Source organism: Marmota monax, unplaced genomic scaffold (genome assembly GCF_021218885.2).
Source record: "Marmota monax isolate L192 unplaced genomic scaffold, Marmota_monax_Labrador192_F-V1.1 WCK01_AAM20220418_F8-fsc00012, whole genome shotgun sequence".
Taxonomy (NCBI): Eukaryota; Metazoa; Chordata; class Mammalia; order Rodentia; family Sciuridae; genus Marmota; species Marmota monax.
This window is the reverse complement of record NW_026695227.1, coordinates 19,282,044-19,301,431: the sequence shown is the minus strand read 5'-3', so window position 1 is coordinate 19,301,431 and position 19,388 is coordinate 19,282,044. Positions and strand designations below refer to the sequence as shown.

The 19,388-nt window shown below is 36.5% G+C and overlaps 1 protein-coding gene across 2 annotated transcripts in view; it reads left to right on the top strand.

Annotated features, from left to right (window-relative positions):
* The window catches only part of Pkp2 (plakophilin 2), a 71,474-nt gene that overhangs the window by 30,664 nt on the left and 21,422 nt on the right, over nt 1-19,388 (top strand). For both annotated transcript variants that reach the window (XM_046435958.2, XM_046435959.2), the window contains exons 5-6: nt 2,580-2,787; nt 10,372-10,549. In XM_046435958.2, the coding sequence (XP_046291914.1) occupies nt 2,580-2,787; nt 10,372-10,549 (386 nt within the window). The remainder of the gene's footprint in view (nt 1-2,579; nt 2,788-10,371; nt 10,550-19,388) is intronic.

Sequence of the window (19,388 nt, the reverse complement as noted above, 5' to 3'; positions counted from 1 at the left end):
AAGTTCATGAAGTATGAATTTTGCTACCTTAAAACTTAACTATAAAATAAAAATTTAGAACATTAGAGAAACGTGAGAACTATAAGTTGTCTTAAATAAATTGTGCTTTTTTTTGCTCTTAAGGAAGTATAATAATGGAAATAGAGGAAGCAAACACGTAGATGTGGATCTTTTGGACCAGTTCGAACGTGTACCTAAGAAATCTTTATTATTGGCATTGATGTATGAATATATTAGAATGGCTTTAGTTATAGCCAAACAGAATTGCTCTGGCTGACTTCCCATCTGTCTCTTATTGTTCAAGTATAAGAAAGCCAATAAGTGAAAGTGTTACTGCTCATTAATACCAGTGAAGCCTTAAGGGTATCAAAAAGTACTTTGCTCTGTATTGATACATCCCATGATACCCTAGTGACATATACAACAGTTATGTTTTTATGTGTCCTGTTTTAAAAAGAGCACTTTCCTTTTAAGGTTTGTTTTATTTTGTTTTGTTTTTGGTACTAGGGATTGAATCCAGGGGCTCTCAACTCCTAAGCCACATCACCAGCCCTTTTTTGTGTTTTTATTTAGAGACAGGGTCACTAAGTTGCTTAGGCCTTGCTAAATTGCTGAGGCTGGCTTCAAACCTGTGATCCTCCTGCCTTAGCCTACCAAGCCACTGGGATTACAAGTGTGTGCCACCATGCCTGGCCCTCTTGAGGGTCTTATAAGCTCTTAATTAGTTAATGTCTATAGAACTTTTTAAGACTATGGTGACACCTCTTATTGAGAGATACAAGAAGAAGAAGAGTTGTTATTTTTGCTTTATTGTTATTGTACTTATTACTTTTATTATTATTATTATTTAGATTGTTTTACAACCTGGACTTTCATTTCTTCCTTCCTTGTAGTCTTTTCCCAGTGCTAACAAAGGAAGACGTAAGATTGGAAGATTTTGTCATAAATACTATCTCTACTATTAATAAGAGAGGGTGGCTGGAATTTGATATAGAATACATACAAATGTGCCTTTAAGCTAGGTGTGCCACTCCCACACCCCTACACACACACACACACACACACACACACACACATACACACACACAGGGCAGACTGCTGGCAGTTAGGTACCTTTCATACCTAACTAACCTCATTTGAAAGAAAAGTTCATCCCTATTCATAAACTTGCTACCTGAAATTTTTGCATTGAGATGGTCATAATGACTGAGATCTGTACTCAAGTCTCTCACCAACTTAAAAGTTTTCAAATTGGATGCAAATGGAAGCCTTTAAGAGGGAAAGCCATCAGACTACAACTTAACATTTCTTTGTACCAACCCTCCGTCCACCTTTCCCTATTCATTTGATGATATCTGCAGCCTAAAACACCAAACTGATTTACTCAAATTGATATTATTTGACCTTTTCTAAGCAGCCATAGTAGCTTCTGAATCTAAACCATGTGTTTTTTCTTTTCCATTGCTAGTTTTGGCATTTTCTCCAATAGACAATGTGTTCTTTCCTGTGTATTTGGATATGTGTGTGTATGTATGTAAGTATATGTATGTATATATGTATATGTGTATATGTAATATACGTGGGTCCATATATATAATATAACATATATAATATAATATATATGTAATATAGATAACATATATTTTTTTTTCTGGGAATTGAACTTAGGGACACTTTTACTGCTCAGCTACATCCTCAACCCTTTTTATTTTTTATTTTGAGAGATGGTCAATAGATTGCTTAGGGCCTCACTAAGTTTCTAAGGCTGATCTCAAACTTGACTTTTACTCAGCCTCCCAAGTCACTAGGATTACAGGCATGCACTTCTGTGCTGGACTAGAAGAAATATTTTTTAAATAGTACATCAAAAAGCATAAAATTAGGGGCTGGGGTTGTAGCTCAGTGGTTGAGTGCTTGCCTTGCATGCGTGAGGCACTGGGTTCAATCCTCAGCACCACACAAAAATATAAATAAATAAAATAAAGATATTGTGTTCATCTACAACTAAGAAAATTTTGAAAAAAAAGTATAAAATTATTTACTTACACTAAAATTCTTACAAAATTTATGTAAATCTTTTTAAATACTCAAAATAATTGATCATAAAAATAACTTGGATTTGGAGTTAGGTTGCATTACTATTAATATTGCCATGATAAATGAATTTTTACTTCTCTTGATGAAGGTGATTCATTTCATTATTGATGGTAAAGTTTTGTCCTGTAAAAAGTACTCATGTAATTTGGTGTTCTTCTCTAAAATTTCTCTTATTCCCCTGATCCCTAGTTCTCTTCTTTTTTTGTTATGGTCCAGGCTTTTATCACTTAACTTCTATTACCTACTTAAATAGCTCTGTCCACCCTCTATCATTTAACCTTCCCCCTTCAAGCTGTTGATGACAGATACTGCTTTGCAGCAGGGGTGTATTATATAGTGTGAGTCCCAAGTTGTGCTACGTACAGTTATTGACTGATAAGTATTGCAGTTAACATAGTGAACTTCATCTGTTCATAAGGCATGAAATGCATTACTACCACATCAAAATTAATGTTAGGAATATGCACCCACTTCTTCCCCAGGTTAATCAGCTTCGTGGCATCCCCAAGCTTCTACAGCTACTCAAAGTCCAGAATGAAGATGTACAGCGAGCCGTGTGCGGGGCCTTGAGAAACTTGGTATTTGAGGACAATGACAACAAATTGGAGGTTGCTGAACTCAATGGGGTACCTCGGCTGCTCCAGGTGCTGAAGCAAACCAGAGACTTGGAGACTAAAAAGCAAATAACAGGTAGTGCTTACTGAACATTACATAGCATAGCAGTCAGCCCAGCCAGATACGTTATGTCATGTGTTATTCTTAAGTTTCTTGGAACAGTTGATTGATGAGCTCATTGTTATCCAAGAGATACCTTTAAAGGAACATTGTTACCTGCTGGCTTAGTGCCCAGACTCAAACCATATCTGAACTCTTTTTTTCTAAAGAGGAAAATATTCTGAAGCCTTTGCTTAATATTTTTCATTAGAAACCCTATGTACCTTTGACAAAAGTCTTGAAAACAACTTCTTGACAAGAGTCACTACATGAAAATTCTGCATAAATTCACTAACAGCCAGATTTGTAGTTTTAGAATGTGTGGGGTTTCAATGTTGTCCATATTTCCAAAACATTCTTCAGGAAACTAACAAGAGCCACACACAATTATTTTTTATTATTTACCAGTCAGCCAGCTTGCTTGCTGGACCTGTACAAGGAAGGTGAAATGGACAAATAGTTTTCCAATGTAGAGGGTATCAATTTAATCAAATTAGTCAAAATTCAAGAAACAGCTGGGCACATTGACACACTGTAATCTGAGTGGCTTGGGAGGCAGAGGCAAGAGAATCGAAATTCAAAGCCAGCCTCAGCAATGACAAAGCACTATGTAACTCAGTGAGACCCTGTCTATAAATAAAATACAAAATAGGGCTGGAGATGTGGCTCAGTGGTCAAGTGCCCCTGAGTTCAATCCCTGGTACCAAAAAAGAAAAAAAAAAAAAAACAAGAAACTGTTAATCCTATCTTTCCATCACCTGAATCCCTCTTCAGTAATACCACCATCCCCAAAAGGAGAATAAAGAGTGGCTGAATGCAGTTTTTAGTTCTCTACTTCATATTTCTGTTTGAATGCTGATTTGAATGTGTCTGCTTTCTACCCAATGGATAGAGAAGATGAACTATCCAGATAGAACTAGAGCAAGACCTTTAGTAGTACATCCTTGAAGCATAAAGACTAGGCCAGTGTCATTTAAATTAATTGGGTAAATGAAAGAGGAGGAAATGGTCTGTGGTTCCCACATAAACCACCCTCACTGCTGTCACCCTCAGCTGTCTGCTAAGGCTCCCTGCACACATTCCAAAGAGCACAGGACGTGTTGCTGAGTGCAATCATCAGTAGTATTTTCTTGAGGAGCTTAAGTATCATCAGTGTCTCAAAGAGGTGCACAAGCACTTTGCAATTTAATTATCAAAGAAACCTTAGGTTTTGAGGTATTATTAGGATTAAATCTTAGTTTTATTGTCAAGGAAACTAAGGCTCAAAGAAATTAATGGCTTTTACTACATCAAATAAAAATTGGTTTTCAAAAATGTATTAACAGTTGACAGTGCTGATAGATGCTTTAAAAGGAGGAGCTAACATAAATATTGTTGTATATTGAATATATTTTTGCCTTTCTGTCTTCCATACCTTATTAGACAACTCTTAAATTTTTCTACAAAAATTTTTGTCATTATGTCTTAGTTAAAATATTTTTCTTTATTTTGATGACATATTTTAATTGTATAAAGCTATGTGAAGTTGTTCTATGCTACCTTCTGCCAGTGTGTCCCATGAGAGATTTCTTTTCATATCCATGATTTATATTAAAATATTTGTAGAAATTAAGAGTGAGCTCATTCATTTGGCCAACATTTCCAGCAGCCTTTGGGCACTGAGAAGCACAGTCCAGGAAGGTTGTTGATTTTTTTTTTCATCTGCTAAAGCATGAAAGATTATGTGATGGTTGGCATAAAAATAGAAGTATAAACTTTACATTTAGAACCCAATATTTTCTCCATTAAATGTAGTAATGAACCACAAGAGAGAATCAAACAGAGTTTCCTGCTTTAGAGCCAGAAAAGATTCCATAAAGCTGGTATGTCTCATTGTGGGTCTTAGAAGAGGGGATAGGCTTTAGGTGGACGTTCTGAGGAAGAATGAAAGTTATTTCTAGCAAGATGAACATCACTGGAAAGCAAAAAGGAAAAAAATAGCTGCTTGATATGTAGAATAAACCTGGAATATAGAGTGGTTGAAGTTAGGGTACATAGAAATTGGAAAGCTGGGGTGAGAGAGAAAAAGAGAGTATGTGTGTATGTATGTTTCAAAGAAGTAAACCATTAAGCCACTCTTCCTCCTCTCTTGTACAAGTTAAAGGAAACTAAAGTCAGAGAACATTCTGTGATATAGATGCCATAGAAACCATCCAGAACATCAGATAATCTATAGAGCGGAAAAATGGAAATTGATTGTACAAACCCAGGGTCTGCAGTACAAGCCAAAACTCCCTACTGGAGGGTGTTCATTATAATTGAACCGAATTGATACTTGGACATTTAATGCAAATCCTTCTAAATAATTCCTTTTAGCTTTACAAATAGAAGAGCTAAATAAGTGCTTTCTGGGCTTCAGAAATAGTTGACTTAATTGAGACACATTTGAATCTTTGTTTAGAAACATAAAGCAAGTAACCATACATGTGAATCTTTTCTGTCGGCCTGCTTCATAGAGCTTTTGTTGGGTTCCTATTATGAGTTAATTGCTCAGCTAGGGCTGTCTTTCATCTGGTTCTCCTGCCAACTCCATAACGGGTGGGAGTATAATTGATGATATACACATGATCCATGTGATCCTCAGAGACAGGAAATAAGTTGTGCAAGGTTACACAACCAGTAAAGAGCAAAGCCCAGGTTTGAACCTGGTTTCATCTGGATGTGTTGCTCTATTATGCCATGTACTCCTTTTGAGACACATACTGACTCACTTTTTATGTCTTTGGGAAACAGCTTGTGTTTGAGACTCTTGACTTAGAGAGTTCTGTCCAGCTCCTCTCTGACCCTTCCTCACTCTTCTTGCTTTTGCCTTGTCTGTTCTCTGTGATTCAGAATTGCACCTTGCCAATCTATCCTCCTTTCTCTGCTTGTAAGGATTTCTTTTTAAAATAAAAACACTGTCCCATTACTCTTCTTAGTACCAATAAGAAAAAAATCTGAACTCCAGGACATACTATACAAAGATTTTTTGATGTAGGCCTGATGACCCTTCTAGCCACGGTTCTGAAATATTAAAAGGCCTGCTGGTCTGTCCAGTGTGTTTTCTGTCTTGGTATCTTTGTCTCTGCTGTTGCATGGGCTGGAGTCCTTCTCCACACCTTGACTCCCTGGAGAACCTCTTATCCTGACACAGATCCACTTCTGTGAAGTATGTCAAGTGCCATCCTTCCATTCTTACCCCCTCACGTTTTGAAGGAAGGGGCTTCTCTGAACTATTACTGCATCCTTTAATACTGGGCTGCCACTTACGTCATGCCCATATATTTAATTGTGGTACCAACTGTAGCCCTTTTAACTATGGATGTCTGACGGAGTGTAACAGAGTCTTGTGGTCTTGGTATATATCCAGATGACACACAAACAAGAGAGTAGGTGAGTTTTAAGATAAGACCCTGATTTTTCTAGCCAAAATATTTTTTAAAAATAAACCATCTATTTCTATGTATGCATGAAAATTCAGCATCAGAACTTTATTCACTAGGAAAGAACATAAACTCAACCTTTTGGCACCAGTTTAGGAGGGAAACTTTCATTTCTTCTAATGAAAAGACTTCAGGATCAAAGATAACCAGCCCCCCTTGCCCCATAAGATAATTCTTTTGGTCTTACGAGGCAATTGTGGTACTCTTTCTGTAACTGAAATGAGAACAGCACATTCTGGTCTTAGAAGTTTGTCTTAAAGGTCACTGAGTAGTAAGTGCACATTGCTGGAGTGAGCAGGCCTGCACCTTGGGTTAAAACAGGTTATGGTAAGAACAAAGCAGGGATTCTTGCCCCTCCTATGCATGCTTATAAGGAAGAGTCAGGGGATGATTGTCAGTAAACTTTGAAAATTCAAATTTACCTCTGCATATTTTTAGAAAGATTCTATTGCTGCATTTCAATAAAACATCAAAAATGTTTTACTATGAAATATTCATTATTTATCATTAAACATTATATATTGTTTTAGTCTGCACTCAAAATGCACAACAAAGTGTTCTGGGTTTGTGTATGACTTGGAATAAATAGCCTTAGCAATAATATGATATTCCAGGCAATATTAACAAAATTTAGATGGAAGGAGCAGTAAATACATCTAAGGGAAAATTAAAAAAAAAAAATCCTCCTGCTGTGTACTCACTTTGAAAACCAAGGTTAAAAAGAGCCAGCTTTCTCTCCTGTTGTCCTGTCACTATTATCTCCTCCTCCTCCTTCAATGAAGATAGGGATTCATTTAATATAAAATATGTAAGTTTTGCTACCCAAAAGTTAATCCAGATTCAGGAATTTAGTTTAAAAACTATATTTTCTGTCCTAGAGGACAATATTAACAAAATAATGGGTTTTAATATCTGTAAAATCCCTTTACTAAATACCTATTTTTTTTCAAATCTCACAGTTGGCAGTAAACTTCTGGATAATGGGGTCATTGTCTCTTTCATAATTGTTCTAATAGTGTGTCTTATCAAAATCCACATCCCTTTCTTTGGGTTAGAATGAGAGCTTAAAATTTCAGGCTTACCTGCTGCAACCAAGAACTGTGATGGAAACTTATGAATAAGCTGACCAGAAGTTAAAAGTGACACAAATGGAAACCTAAATACTAAACATTACATTAGTGAATCTAATCATTGAAATGGACATACATTCAGAATCATCTAGTCTTCTGGTTTCCTAAGGTCAAAAGTTAGAATACAAATCCTAGGCTCCATCCTGAGATTCTGACTTAGTAAATTTGGGGTATAGCCCAAGTATGATTCTGATTTGAGTGTGATTCTGATTTGTCACTGGATTCATTTGGAAGCTGCTACTCTTAACACTAATTTCATTATAAATTCTTGTCAACATTTTGGTAAGGGATGAGCTCATTTTTACCCAGTCCAGTGATCTTACAAATAGGTCTTTATGTTTTCTTCAAAAGAAGCTAGAATCTGGTTCTGGTTTCACCCTCCCATAGTTAGACAAAATGATGGCTAGCTGTTTAAATTTGCCTTTCTTCAGTTACTAGACAACACGCATTCCTGTTTGTATTTGCCTTAATATCATTTGGTTATGTGTTAAGTGTTTTCCCTATTTTTCTACTGGTATCTCTCTTTTTAAAAATTTATATGTTCAAAGTGTTGACCCTTTGCCTCACATTGTACATATTGTCCCAGTTCACCGCTGATTACTTACTGATTTTGTATGTATATGTGTGAGGGTATGAGCATTTAAGTATATAACCCCAAATCTCTATTGAGCATTTTGGCTGTCTCCCAGCTTCATGCCATCCAGAAATTTGATGGCCATGACATTTCTATACAATACCCTATACTAAAAATTCAGAAATTATACCCAAACTTCTCAAACCATATACTTCTGTAGAAATAATGTAGCATGCCAAGCTATAAAGAATATTGACTGTTAAAGGAAAATTCCATTCCCTTTGTTCACATTAATCCTTGTTGGTTTTATTGTAAGGTGTGCTTTTCCTTTGAGTGCCCTGTGTGGTCTTTTATAAAAAGAGGAAATGTCATTATGCTTCACATTTTTAAGCCTCTGGCAGGCAGAGACTATTAATTTGTTTGCTTATTTAGAACTCAAGAAGCTTTTCTTTTTTCTTTCAAACTTTCTTTTGTAGCTTAGTAACCAAAACTCAGTTTCAGACTCGCCTTTAAATTGTCTTCAGCCACCTTCTGAGTTTTATTTTATCTGTCCCCCTTCCAGGGCCCCTTAAGATGAAGTGGGAGGAATGAAGTCATTGTGTTGCAAAACCTGTGGCTGAGGGACTGCCCCTGACTAACTCCAGTTTGATCAGGAAAAGACTCCCTGTAAAACAGAAATCAGTCCTCACCAGACAGCAGACCCACTGCCACTGCATCTAATGGAAGCTAGTGTAGGCTCCAGTGGAAATTTGGTTGCTGTTTCAAAAATTCCTTTTGCATAGCCAAAGCCAGCTGTTCAAGCCCAAATGACTGTATTAGGCCCAAAGTATTCTAATTGATTGGGCCAAATAGAAGTATGGGTGAATAATTACCAGTCTTTAACCATGCAGACTATTATTTCATTAAACTAAAATATGATATCGCCACTTAATTCAGCCAAGATCACCATGTTTGCTCAGTTAATAAAGTAGATTGCCCTCTATAACTGTGCTCTCCCTTCCTTAGGACAGACAATACAGTAAATTTAAGACATAAGAATTAGCTGGGCATGGTGGCACACATCTGTAATCCCAGCAGCTCAGGAGGCCGAGGCAGGAGGATCTCAAGCTCAAAGCTAGCCTCAGCAACAACAAGGTGCTAAGCAACTCAGTGAGACCCTGTTTCTAAATAAAATACAAAATAGGGCCAGGGATGTGGCTCAGTGGCCACATCCTGAGTTCAATTCCCGATACCCCCCTTCCAAAAAAAAAAACGAGTAGGAATTATGCAGTGGGAACAGGGAGAGGAAATGGTAAAAAGGAAGAATCATCCCTTCTCTTTCTGTCCCCTCACTCTTTCCCCTTTCTTGAGTGACAGTGAGTTGGGATGAACTTTTGAGGTAGGAAAAATGACCAGGCAAGTTTATAGCTGCTGGGAGTCACTGGAATAGCAAGCAAAGGCTACATAGTTCTTATACTGAATCCAAAGAATTTGGGCACCTAATTTTTAAGAAAAACAAATTCTAAATTTATATGCTACTCTCTACTCTCTCAGTACCAAATTCAATATCTATCTTACAATTGCACTGGAAAGTATGGATAGACTATTAATATCTTTCTGCTTGGCTTATATAATTTTCTCTTTAATGGGGGGCAGGGGATGATTAAGAAGAAAGGGAAGGTTGTATGAGTGAAAATGTGGTTCTAGTCCTTGACCAGTACTTAGACCATGTAAATTGGCAGATAGAGAAGATACAATATTCTTTTCTTTCCTTCAGTATCAAACTATAAAATGAGAAATACATAAGGTATCCAGCATAAATTCTGTCTTTCGTTGCGTAGGTCTCAGTGGACATTAATTGGTGATGTTGATCAGCCTACTGTTGGCAGGCCTAGAGAAAGACTTTCTACAGGCTCTTCCTGCTCTGAATGAATGGGAGGCAAATGTCAGGTGAAAGTTACAGGCAGTGCAGAGCAGGAGGCAGGAAAGACAGTCTCCCCCTGTGTCTAAGGGAGAAAAAATAGAACTCTTGAAATGTCGAATGCTTAGTTACAATTGGACCATTTCAAGCCGCCCTGTTGATGAGTGCAGTGTTTATTATCCCAATGAGGTCAGCTTTGTAGGGTCTTTTAAGAGAAACAGGAATCAAGGTTGCAGCATTTCTGGCTCTTATTCACACTTCCTAATTAATTTAAACCTGCGCATTTTATATCATAAGTTATATATATGTAATTGTTCTTAATCAGCTTCTGTTGCCATCTAACAAACAGGTTCTTCCGGTTGAGAATGGGGCTCTTGAGCCCCCCTCCACCTCCTCCACCTTTTTGTCCTGGAGGCAAAAGTATTACCTGGACTTTCCAGCAGTTGTTGTGACCCTGCACTACACGTTCCCATGGTAACTCTGTGCTTTTTCTAGGTTTGCTGTGGAATTTGTCCTCAAATGACAAACTCAAGAATCTCATGATAACAGAAGCCTTACTCACCTTGACTGAGAATATCATCATCCCCTTCTCGGGGTGGCCTGAAGGAGACTACCCAAAAGCAAATGGTTTGCTGGATTTTGATATATTCTATAACGTCACCGGATGCCTAAGGTAATGCTACCCCCCACAGCCCCCCTCAGAAGGATGATGTAATCAAAATTAGACAGCCCCAAAGAAATATATTCTACCTTTCAGTTCTTTTCTAGTTACATACTTAATTTATTTTTTTGAGAGAGAGACTATGAATGGTAACTGAGGGAATTTATTATGATAAGATGTTGATTTTATCTCCAGTTAATCACACAGCAATACATATCAAATAACACTAGTATGTAAAGCATTATGGTAACTACTGAAAGTTGTACAAAGATGAATAAGACATCCTTAAGGAACTTCTAATTTAGCAAAAGATATATATGAGCAAATGAACTGGAATCTAGCTGTAATAAAATGTTTAGAGGCCCAGTTCTCAAAGCATGGTTACTGGAATGTGCTAGAATTCTCAGGTCCTGCCTTAGACCTTCTGACTCAAAAATTTCCAGGGTGGAGCCAAGCAAGCTAGTTTTAAGAAGCCTTCCAGATGATTCTGATGGATGCTGAAGTCTGAGACTCAGAGTATCAGAGGTACAAGTGAACCTTGTAGGAACACAGAATAAAGGACCACTCTGCCAGCCGAGCAAATCAGAAAGGCACCAGAGAAGAGGTGCCAACTGAGCTGACCTTATTGGACTATTTCCATAGTCAGAGATCCTTTAAGAACAGAGAACCAAATTCTCAAAAGGCATATAAAGGTGCCTAAATGGGCCTCCTCAAGTCCATCATCTGTACTGCCCACTAGAATGGCCTTTTCTAGGGCATGTTTGATCAATCACTCACCTGCTCAAAACCATTTCATGTCTTAAAATTTCTGTGTGACTGCCATTGCCTTACCATGTAAAACAGTTCTTAACCTGCAGACCTTTCCCATTGAAAATGGCAGAAACCAAACTCAAACTTCCTGAAACCAAGAAGGGCTTCATTGACTCATGTGACTGAGGTATGGAAGGTCAGTTGGAGAAGAAAAGGAAGAGGACCAGGAACTGTGGCCCCACAGACCAGGATGGAAATTTGGCATCCTGGGACTTACTCTTATTTAAGTTGTAACTTACCTGTGCTTGCTCTTCCTCTGCATATTGGTCTTATTCTCTACAAAGTCAAACAAGCTTCTCCATTAAGCAGATACCCTAATCACAGGGAGTCCTTGCTTAACCATGAAGCAGAAAAAATTCACTCCCTGTTTCAAGCGACTGTGCCAATCACACCAAAGTTTTAACCCTAGCCCTGTTTCAGAGAGGTGCATATCATTCAAGCCACCATTGTCTGAATTGGTCAAGTCTGGGTCAGATGTCTGCTTTATAGCAAGGTCTGCTTCCAGAAGAGGGATGGATGCACTTGCTGGACAAACAAAGCAGAAATGGAAGACACCTTCCTTCCTTACAGCATGTGCAACAATTTTCAGTTTATCTCCAACCTTCTTTACTACTCTTTTTCTCACAGACACACTTCATATCCCACAAAGTACTTATTCTTCCTTAAATGTTGTATGTACTTTCATGAAGTCAAAGCTTTATTTAATCTTATTTGCCTGATAAACATTTTCTGTTGTTTGCCTGTGGAATACTTCATCTCCTAATCATTTAATTCCAAAGATAAAGTTTTTTCCCTTTTCTGTGAAACATTTTCCAGCTTCCCCAGCAAAAGCCATTGGTTATTCTGAGGATTCAAACAGGAATTCATAAGCAAGTCACCACTGTTATAGATTTTATCACATTACTATTTTATGATGAGCTGCTTATATACCTTTTATGCTACATTTTGAATTTCTTTTTTTTTAATATATACTGGGGATTAAACCCAAGGCTGTTTAACCACTGAGCACATCCCCAGCCCTTTGGGTTGTTTTCTTCTTTTTTTTTAATTTTGAGACAGGGTCTCACTAAGTTACTTAGGGCCTTGCTAAGTTGCCGAGGCTGGCCTTGAACTCGTGGTCCTCCTGTGCACCACCATGCCTAGCTAGATTGTGAGTTTCTTAAAAGTGAAACCTAAGCATTTTTAAAAAACCTTTAATCTCTAACACCTAGCATGGCATCTAGCATGTAATAAGTAAGCATCAAATATTTGAATGTAATAAATTGAGCAAATGAAAATATGTGGTAAATTGGGTGAGTAATCAAGTCTGGCAAAAGTATGGAATTTGGTGGAAAGTTATCAACAGTAGGTGGAAACAGAGGAAGGAAACATTGTGGGGGCCTTGGGGGTCATGTTAAGAACTTAATTTTTTTTTCTTCTGTAAGCAAAATTATCTACTATGGATGTCAGATAGATAAGTTATATGAGAAGAAGAAAAAATATAGTATTAACAAGAAAGGTGTATTGAGAATGTGAATAACTAAAAGGCAAAGATGTTAGAGATGTAATTGGTTCCCCTTGAGAACAAGAAGCAGAAGATGTATGTAGTGTAGATGAAGTGATGCCCAGACTTGCACAGATTTTCCAAAATATGTAATAGCTGAATACACTCCAGTTAGAATGACACCATTTTAAAGTTTTGTAAAACAAGCTGAATATTGGTGATGACTTCCAAAATCAGAATATAGCAAAAATTTGGGAAACTGAATGCCATATTATATATGCTTATTATAATACTTGTCCTTATTTCATCTGCATATTTAATTTACAACCATTATAACATTTATTGTGTAGTATATTTGAGAAATTGTTCTAAATGCTTTCTAGATTTTTCTCAGTTTATTCTCAGCAGCAATAATTACAGAATAGGTTTTCCCTATTTTATACATAAGGAAACTAAGGCTCAGAGAGGTTAAGTGATTCTATTCCCCCAAAGTCATATAGCTACTAGTAATAGATTGGATTCAAATCCAGGAAGCGTGTCTTCAAAGCCAGGGTTCTTAATTTAGATACATTAATGTTTGTCAAAGGTCCACAGACTGCTGACATAAGTAAAAAGGAATCTTTGTTCTTTTCATTCTCACATCACAAGGTCTCATCGACCAGTTTATAGTCAGACTCGATTCTCAATATGGTATTATATCTGCATCTCAGAATTTTTGTTTTAGAGTTTTTGTGCAAATGGATCTCTGCACTGCATTTCATACAATCAGAGAAAATACAAAAGATGAGGTACTGGGAAGTGGGACATCTTTTCCAAGAGAGGAGACAGCAATGTAAATGACTTCAGGATAGGTGTCACAAAGGATATAAAGGCCGCTAGGATATTCAAGATGTTAGAATGTAAGAAAAGACTTTTAAGGAACCTCTCATCAAATAGTGTCAATTTCCATGACAATGGAGGTTATCTATTGAATAATTGGTTTTTTATGTCTCCAGTTTACTCAGAAAAGATTTTAAGACAGATATTGACCAGTTAATAAGAGTCTTAGTTGCATAAAAATAACACAGATTTAGCAAATACATTAATTGCTACAAATTTATTTGAATATTCTCTCAGTGGGTTCAGAGCCAACCATGAGCCTAATTAGCAACATGAGTAGTGTGTTTGGCATTGTGTTTGACTCAGATTACTGTAAATCCCTTCAATCTATTTTGGAGAAGTCACACTGACTTGCCATTGATATCATTTCTGGTCTGCATAAAGCAGTGGAGCTGAGTGAATCTGCTCTGCAGGTAAGATGTTTGCTTTCATAATGAACTTGCAGCAGCAGCGACTCCAGTACTGCCAGCTGAGAGCTGCCACAGTGAGACAGCATTCATCTAGAACACGCACAGCTGCTTCTTTGAAAAGACCAGCACCAAGTGTCAGGTACAATGTATTTGTCAGGCATCAGATCATTTATCCACAGGATTAGTGTCTGCCTGCAGTAGCATTTCCACAGGCCTTATGTTTTCTTCAGGTCCTTTGGAATCACATACTTTTTCTGACTGAAATCACTCACTGAAAGGTGATACAGATTTTGTATTAATGGTAACCATATGCTCATACAGGTTTCAATCTTTGTCTTAAATAATATTATACTGGCATAATAAGTAGTAAAATTCAACTTAGAAGAGGAGAAAAATTGGTACACTCCAGTGTGTGCTGCAGCCAGTGAGTGAATGATTGTTGGCACCTCTTCATAATTCCATGTTCAGTGACATCATGTCGGAAGCTTGAAACCAGCCACGATGGGAATGTTTTCACTAAGAAATTGGCAAAGACTACAAGTCAGCAATCTCCCCATGCCCATGCTCCCAGAATGCTGATTGTTAAATGTTTTCCAGTGCATCACTAGCATTGAATTTCCATTAATTGATTATTCTAACTTCAAAATGTGAATAACCAATATAGGCATATTTTTCCATTCAACTCCTTTGGTTTCTTGCAAGATATTATGATATTTCAGTGTGTTGCTTGTTGTGATTAGAGAAAACCTACAAAAATATCCCTTTTTTCCAAAATAATCTAAATTTATTTGGAGTAATCAATGTAACTTAGTTAAAATATTTGATAATTTATTTTAATTAGGGGGATACTCTTCCAAATATCTCAAATTCCAAGATTTATGTGACAACCATAAAATTGTACATTAACCAAAAAAAGCCATAGTTCCTCTATACACACACATGTACACACACACACACACATACAATCATAAGCCCCTTTTTTTTCTATTTAGTATGAATTCATACTACCAGTTCCTTGGGAGTTGATGTGACCTGGCTATTAAATCTGTATCTTCCATCTCATTGATTATAAAACCTATGGAGATAGCATAATTAAAACCAATGATTATTATTAGGGATAAGTCTGAAATTTCTAACAAAGATTTATCATTACTTCTCCATTCCTCTATATAATAATTATGGTTTCTTTCATCTCTTTTCTTTTTTTCCTCTTTCCTTCTCCTCTCTCATTCTTCTTTCCTCCCTTAAAGGACAAGAGACAGAAGAAATTTAGAGGTAAGAAATTAAAGTGTCTTCAGGCAGGCACTTAAGTGGGCAGGCATATAAGACTGTGAGGAGCAATGGCAGCTCTTTTGGGCTAGAGGGGAGAGAATGATTTCCCCAAGAGCAGGGAGAGTCAAAGTTTTGGAAAATATTTCAGGCCAAACACAAACATGTCTAGGCAGCCTCTGTTAATACTCTCATTCTTCATTTGAAGAAATTAAGTACTAGAGATGCTTCCACAATTATAAAACCAGTTGTCAGAAATTTGAGGGTGGCAAGTAATGCATCCTTCTTGGCCCTTTACCACTGGTTGGTCTTTATTCTTGCTTTTCTCCAACCCTATCATTATTCTTTGAGTAATTATTAAATGATTGCTATATCCCAAGCATGTTTAGCTTTCTGATTTCAAAGGGGAGTGGGATCTGTCTTTGCCCAGGAAGAATCAGAGTTTAGTGGAGGAGACAGGTACCTGAGGAAATAATGACAAGAAGTCTAAAAGAAGTACAGATAGTCTTATATGGGGGCCTGGGATTGCTTGACTAACTTTACTTGGAGGACTGAAAATTTTTTCTGGAGAAAGTCACACTTAAGGAGCGGTGGAAGGATGAGTAGGTTTTTGAATGTCCCTCTCAGTCCTTAGCTCAATATTCTATCAACTAACTAATCCCTCTCTATTATTTTTAAATAACCATATTAAATTATCGATTGATAAAGCCCTGAAAATTCATTTTTCCTTAGTATAGTTTATCAATCATTTACTTATAAGAAAGGCTTATAAAATTGTTGCCTTAATCTTATCAACACGATCTGGTTCTACATTATGAAAGTCACCCCAGAATTTGTCATTTTGTTTAAGATGATAGGAAAAAATGATAACATACTACCATAGCATATAATAAAACATATTCTTTTTCCTCAAATATATTTTATGCCTGTGTATGAAGAGAAAAAGCAATTGGTAATTAATGGCTTCTCCAAATGACTTGGACTTCACTTTCCCTCATATGTCACGGTGTGTGAATGTGTTCTGATGAATGTACAATATCCTTTTATTATTATAACATAAATTGGCTAAAATTTATGACTGTCTTAAAAAAAATTCCATTGTCTTTTTTACTATAAATCTAGCTGGAGTAGGAAATACTAGAGAAAGCAAATTAGCCATGAGTTAAAAGCAGTTTTATGTGGAATATCTAAATCAGTTACTTTCTGGGAAAAAATGTCTCTGTGGGTACCAGGGATTGAACTCAGGGGCACGTGACCACTGAGCCACATCCTCAGCCCTATTTTGTATTTTTGTTTAGAGACAGGGTCTCACTGAGTTGTTTAGTGCCTTGATTTTTGCTGAGGCTGACTTTGAACTTGATATCCTGCTATCTCAGCCTCCTGTACCACTGCAATTACACGCATGCACCACTATGCCCTGCCTGTGTAAATTTTTAATAGATTTAGTTATACCTGTCTTCTGAAACGTATACACACACAAAATGTACTGAAATTTAATTTTTATGCATATCTGGATAACGAACTTTGGAGCCTTATTACAGCTACATTTCTTAATTATGCATTTTCATTCCAGTTAACTCTGCTCATCCATCCTTTTTTCTAAATATCCATAACAGGTCTATCCCTGTGCACAATCCCAGATAATTAAAAATATATTTAATTAAGTGGGAGTCTATAACATCACTGCAGTCGGGATAAGTTATAATTACATATACTTAAAATAAAATATCTAAAAAGTATTTAAATGGTATCAAACTGCAGAGCAACGGGGCTTCAGTGTATTCACACCTGAGTTAATATATACATCTGGATGGTTTTTCTTACTAACATTAATGTTAATATTTTTTCAGACATACTGTAATTTAAAAATTGACGTGAGCATTTGTTGTAAGTTCACAAAAAACATATTGATACTCAAATTCTCAGGAATTAGGGACTAACCATAACATTGTCAGTTCAAATTAAATATTGTAAAGAATGACAAGTTTGTTACCTCACTTTAGTGGGAGTTCCCCTCCCAATTCTAAGAGAATACAATATGTATAATAAAACATTAATAAATGTGATTATAAAATAAATGGAGGTCTAATTTCCTTGATAAACAGATAACTCTTTGGGTTTTCCATAGGAATATAGATTTAAAAGCAAGCCAGAAAATATTTTTTAAAATCATAGTCTAAATATAATTACTTCTGGAAAATAACTTACTATGAAACTAGAAGAATGGCAGATGAAGCAGTGGGAAAAAAATTGAAACCCAGTGGAAGTATCCAGAGAGTTCAACCCAGAGAGTGACTTATCTAGAAATAGAAAGACAATTGATTATGAACCTTAATCTCAGTTACTAAGTTAATTATCCAAACTCTTCAGCCCTAATATGTAAACACCAGCAATATTAAGTCTATTACTAGTGGAATTGGCAATATTTCTAATTATGTTACATTATCAGTCATAACCATGTCTTATTTTGGTTATTTCAGATATTTAGCAAATATGTAGTTTAATGGATTAAATTACTTTATAAACCTCTCTTAATGTAAATTTAAAAGGTATAAGCTGTATTTTCATGGGTAAATAAGGTCTTGATTTTTAAAAAATGGTTATTCTATAAACTAAACTTCAAAGGGATTAGGTGGTTATTTTAAAGCAAACAAATCAATCACACTCAAAACCAACATAGCTTGGTATGGTGTCACATGACTGGTAGTCCCAATGGCTCTGAAAGCTGAGGCTGAAGGATTGTGAGTTCAAAGTCAGCCTCAGCAAATTATCGAGGCCCTAAGCAACTTAGCAAGACCCTGTCTCTAAATTAAAAATACAAAAAAGGACTGGGGGTGTGGCTCAGTGGTGAGTGTCCCTGAGTTCAATCCCTGGTTCCAAAATAAAAAACCAATATGGTGGTGATCATTTGGTCACCCCATCAAGTTTCCCTGAATCCTGTGTTTTTATGAGTATGTGTCTCAGCTGGGGTGTGGTGGTGCACCCCTGTAATTCTAGCTGCTCAAGAGGTTGAGGCAGAAGGATCACAAGATAAAGGCCAGCCTGGGCAACTTAGGGTAGCTGTGTCTCAGGAGAAAACAAAAAAAATGGGGAAAAAAGAGGGCTAGAGATGTGGCTTACTGGAAGAGCACTTGGCAAGCAAGCATGAGGCCCTGGATTCCATCCCCAGTATAGAAAAAAATACATGTTTCCTTGGAATTGGGCAGTGCATCTGCATCCAACCAAGCCCCTTGCAAAGGTCCCTTCTCTTGAGACTAAATTTTCTGTTGTCCTCACATCCTTGCAGGATCAATCCACATTATAAACTGTCCTTCAAGTCCACTCATGTATAATCACAAGAATGGGAAGTTAGACTCCATGTATGTATAATAGTCAAAATACATTCCACTGTCATACATAACTAAAAATAACAAAGAAGATAGTTTTTAAAAATAAAACTATCTTCCCAGAAATTACACACATTTCTCTTTGCTAGAGAAATGTTCTTATAAGTCCACAAATACTGATTGCCTACTTGGAGCCTAATTCTGAGATAATTATTAAAGAAAACACGTGAGTAAGGATAACAGGGAGGAAGAAGTGAAGGAAACAATAATGTTTACTTATTATATCAAAAGAATTATTTTTGCTATTTTTCTGCATTGATTAGTTGATGAGTTGAGTCTTGGACAGAAAAGGAAATTCCCAAGAGTGTCTTTGTCAGAGATTTTTAAAAAACATCCTAATGTATAAAGAAAAATTCCTGTGTATACCTTAAATTGTAGGTGATATTCTATGACCTATATATTATGACACCAGAAGTCTCAAAAAAAAAAAAAAGCTTAAAACTATCATCGCAGACTGAAGTTCTTAAAAAATAAATAAATAAGGGTTTTGCTCGTGATTGAATTTAGGGCTGTGAGCATATTAAGTACACACTCTACCACTGAGCTTCACCCCAGGCCCTAAATTTTTTAATATGTTATTATAAAAATGAGTGGGTTGATACAAAATGACTAAT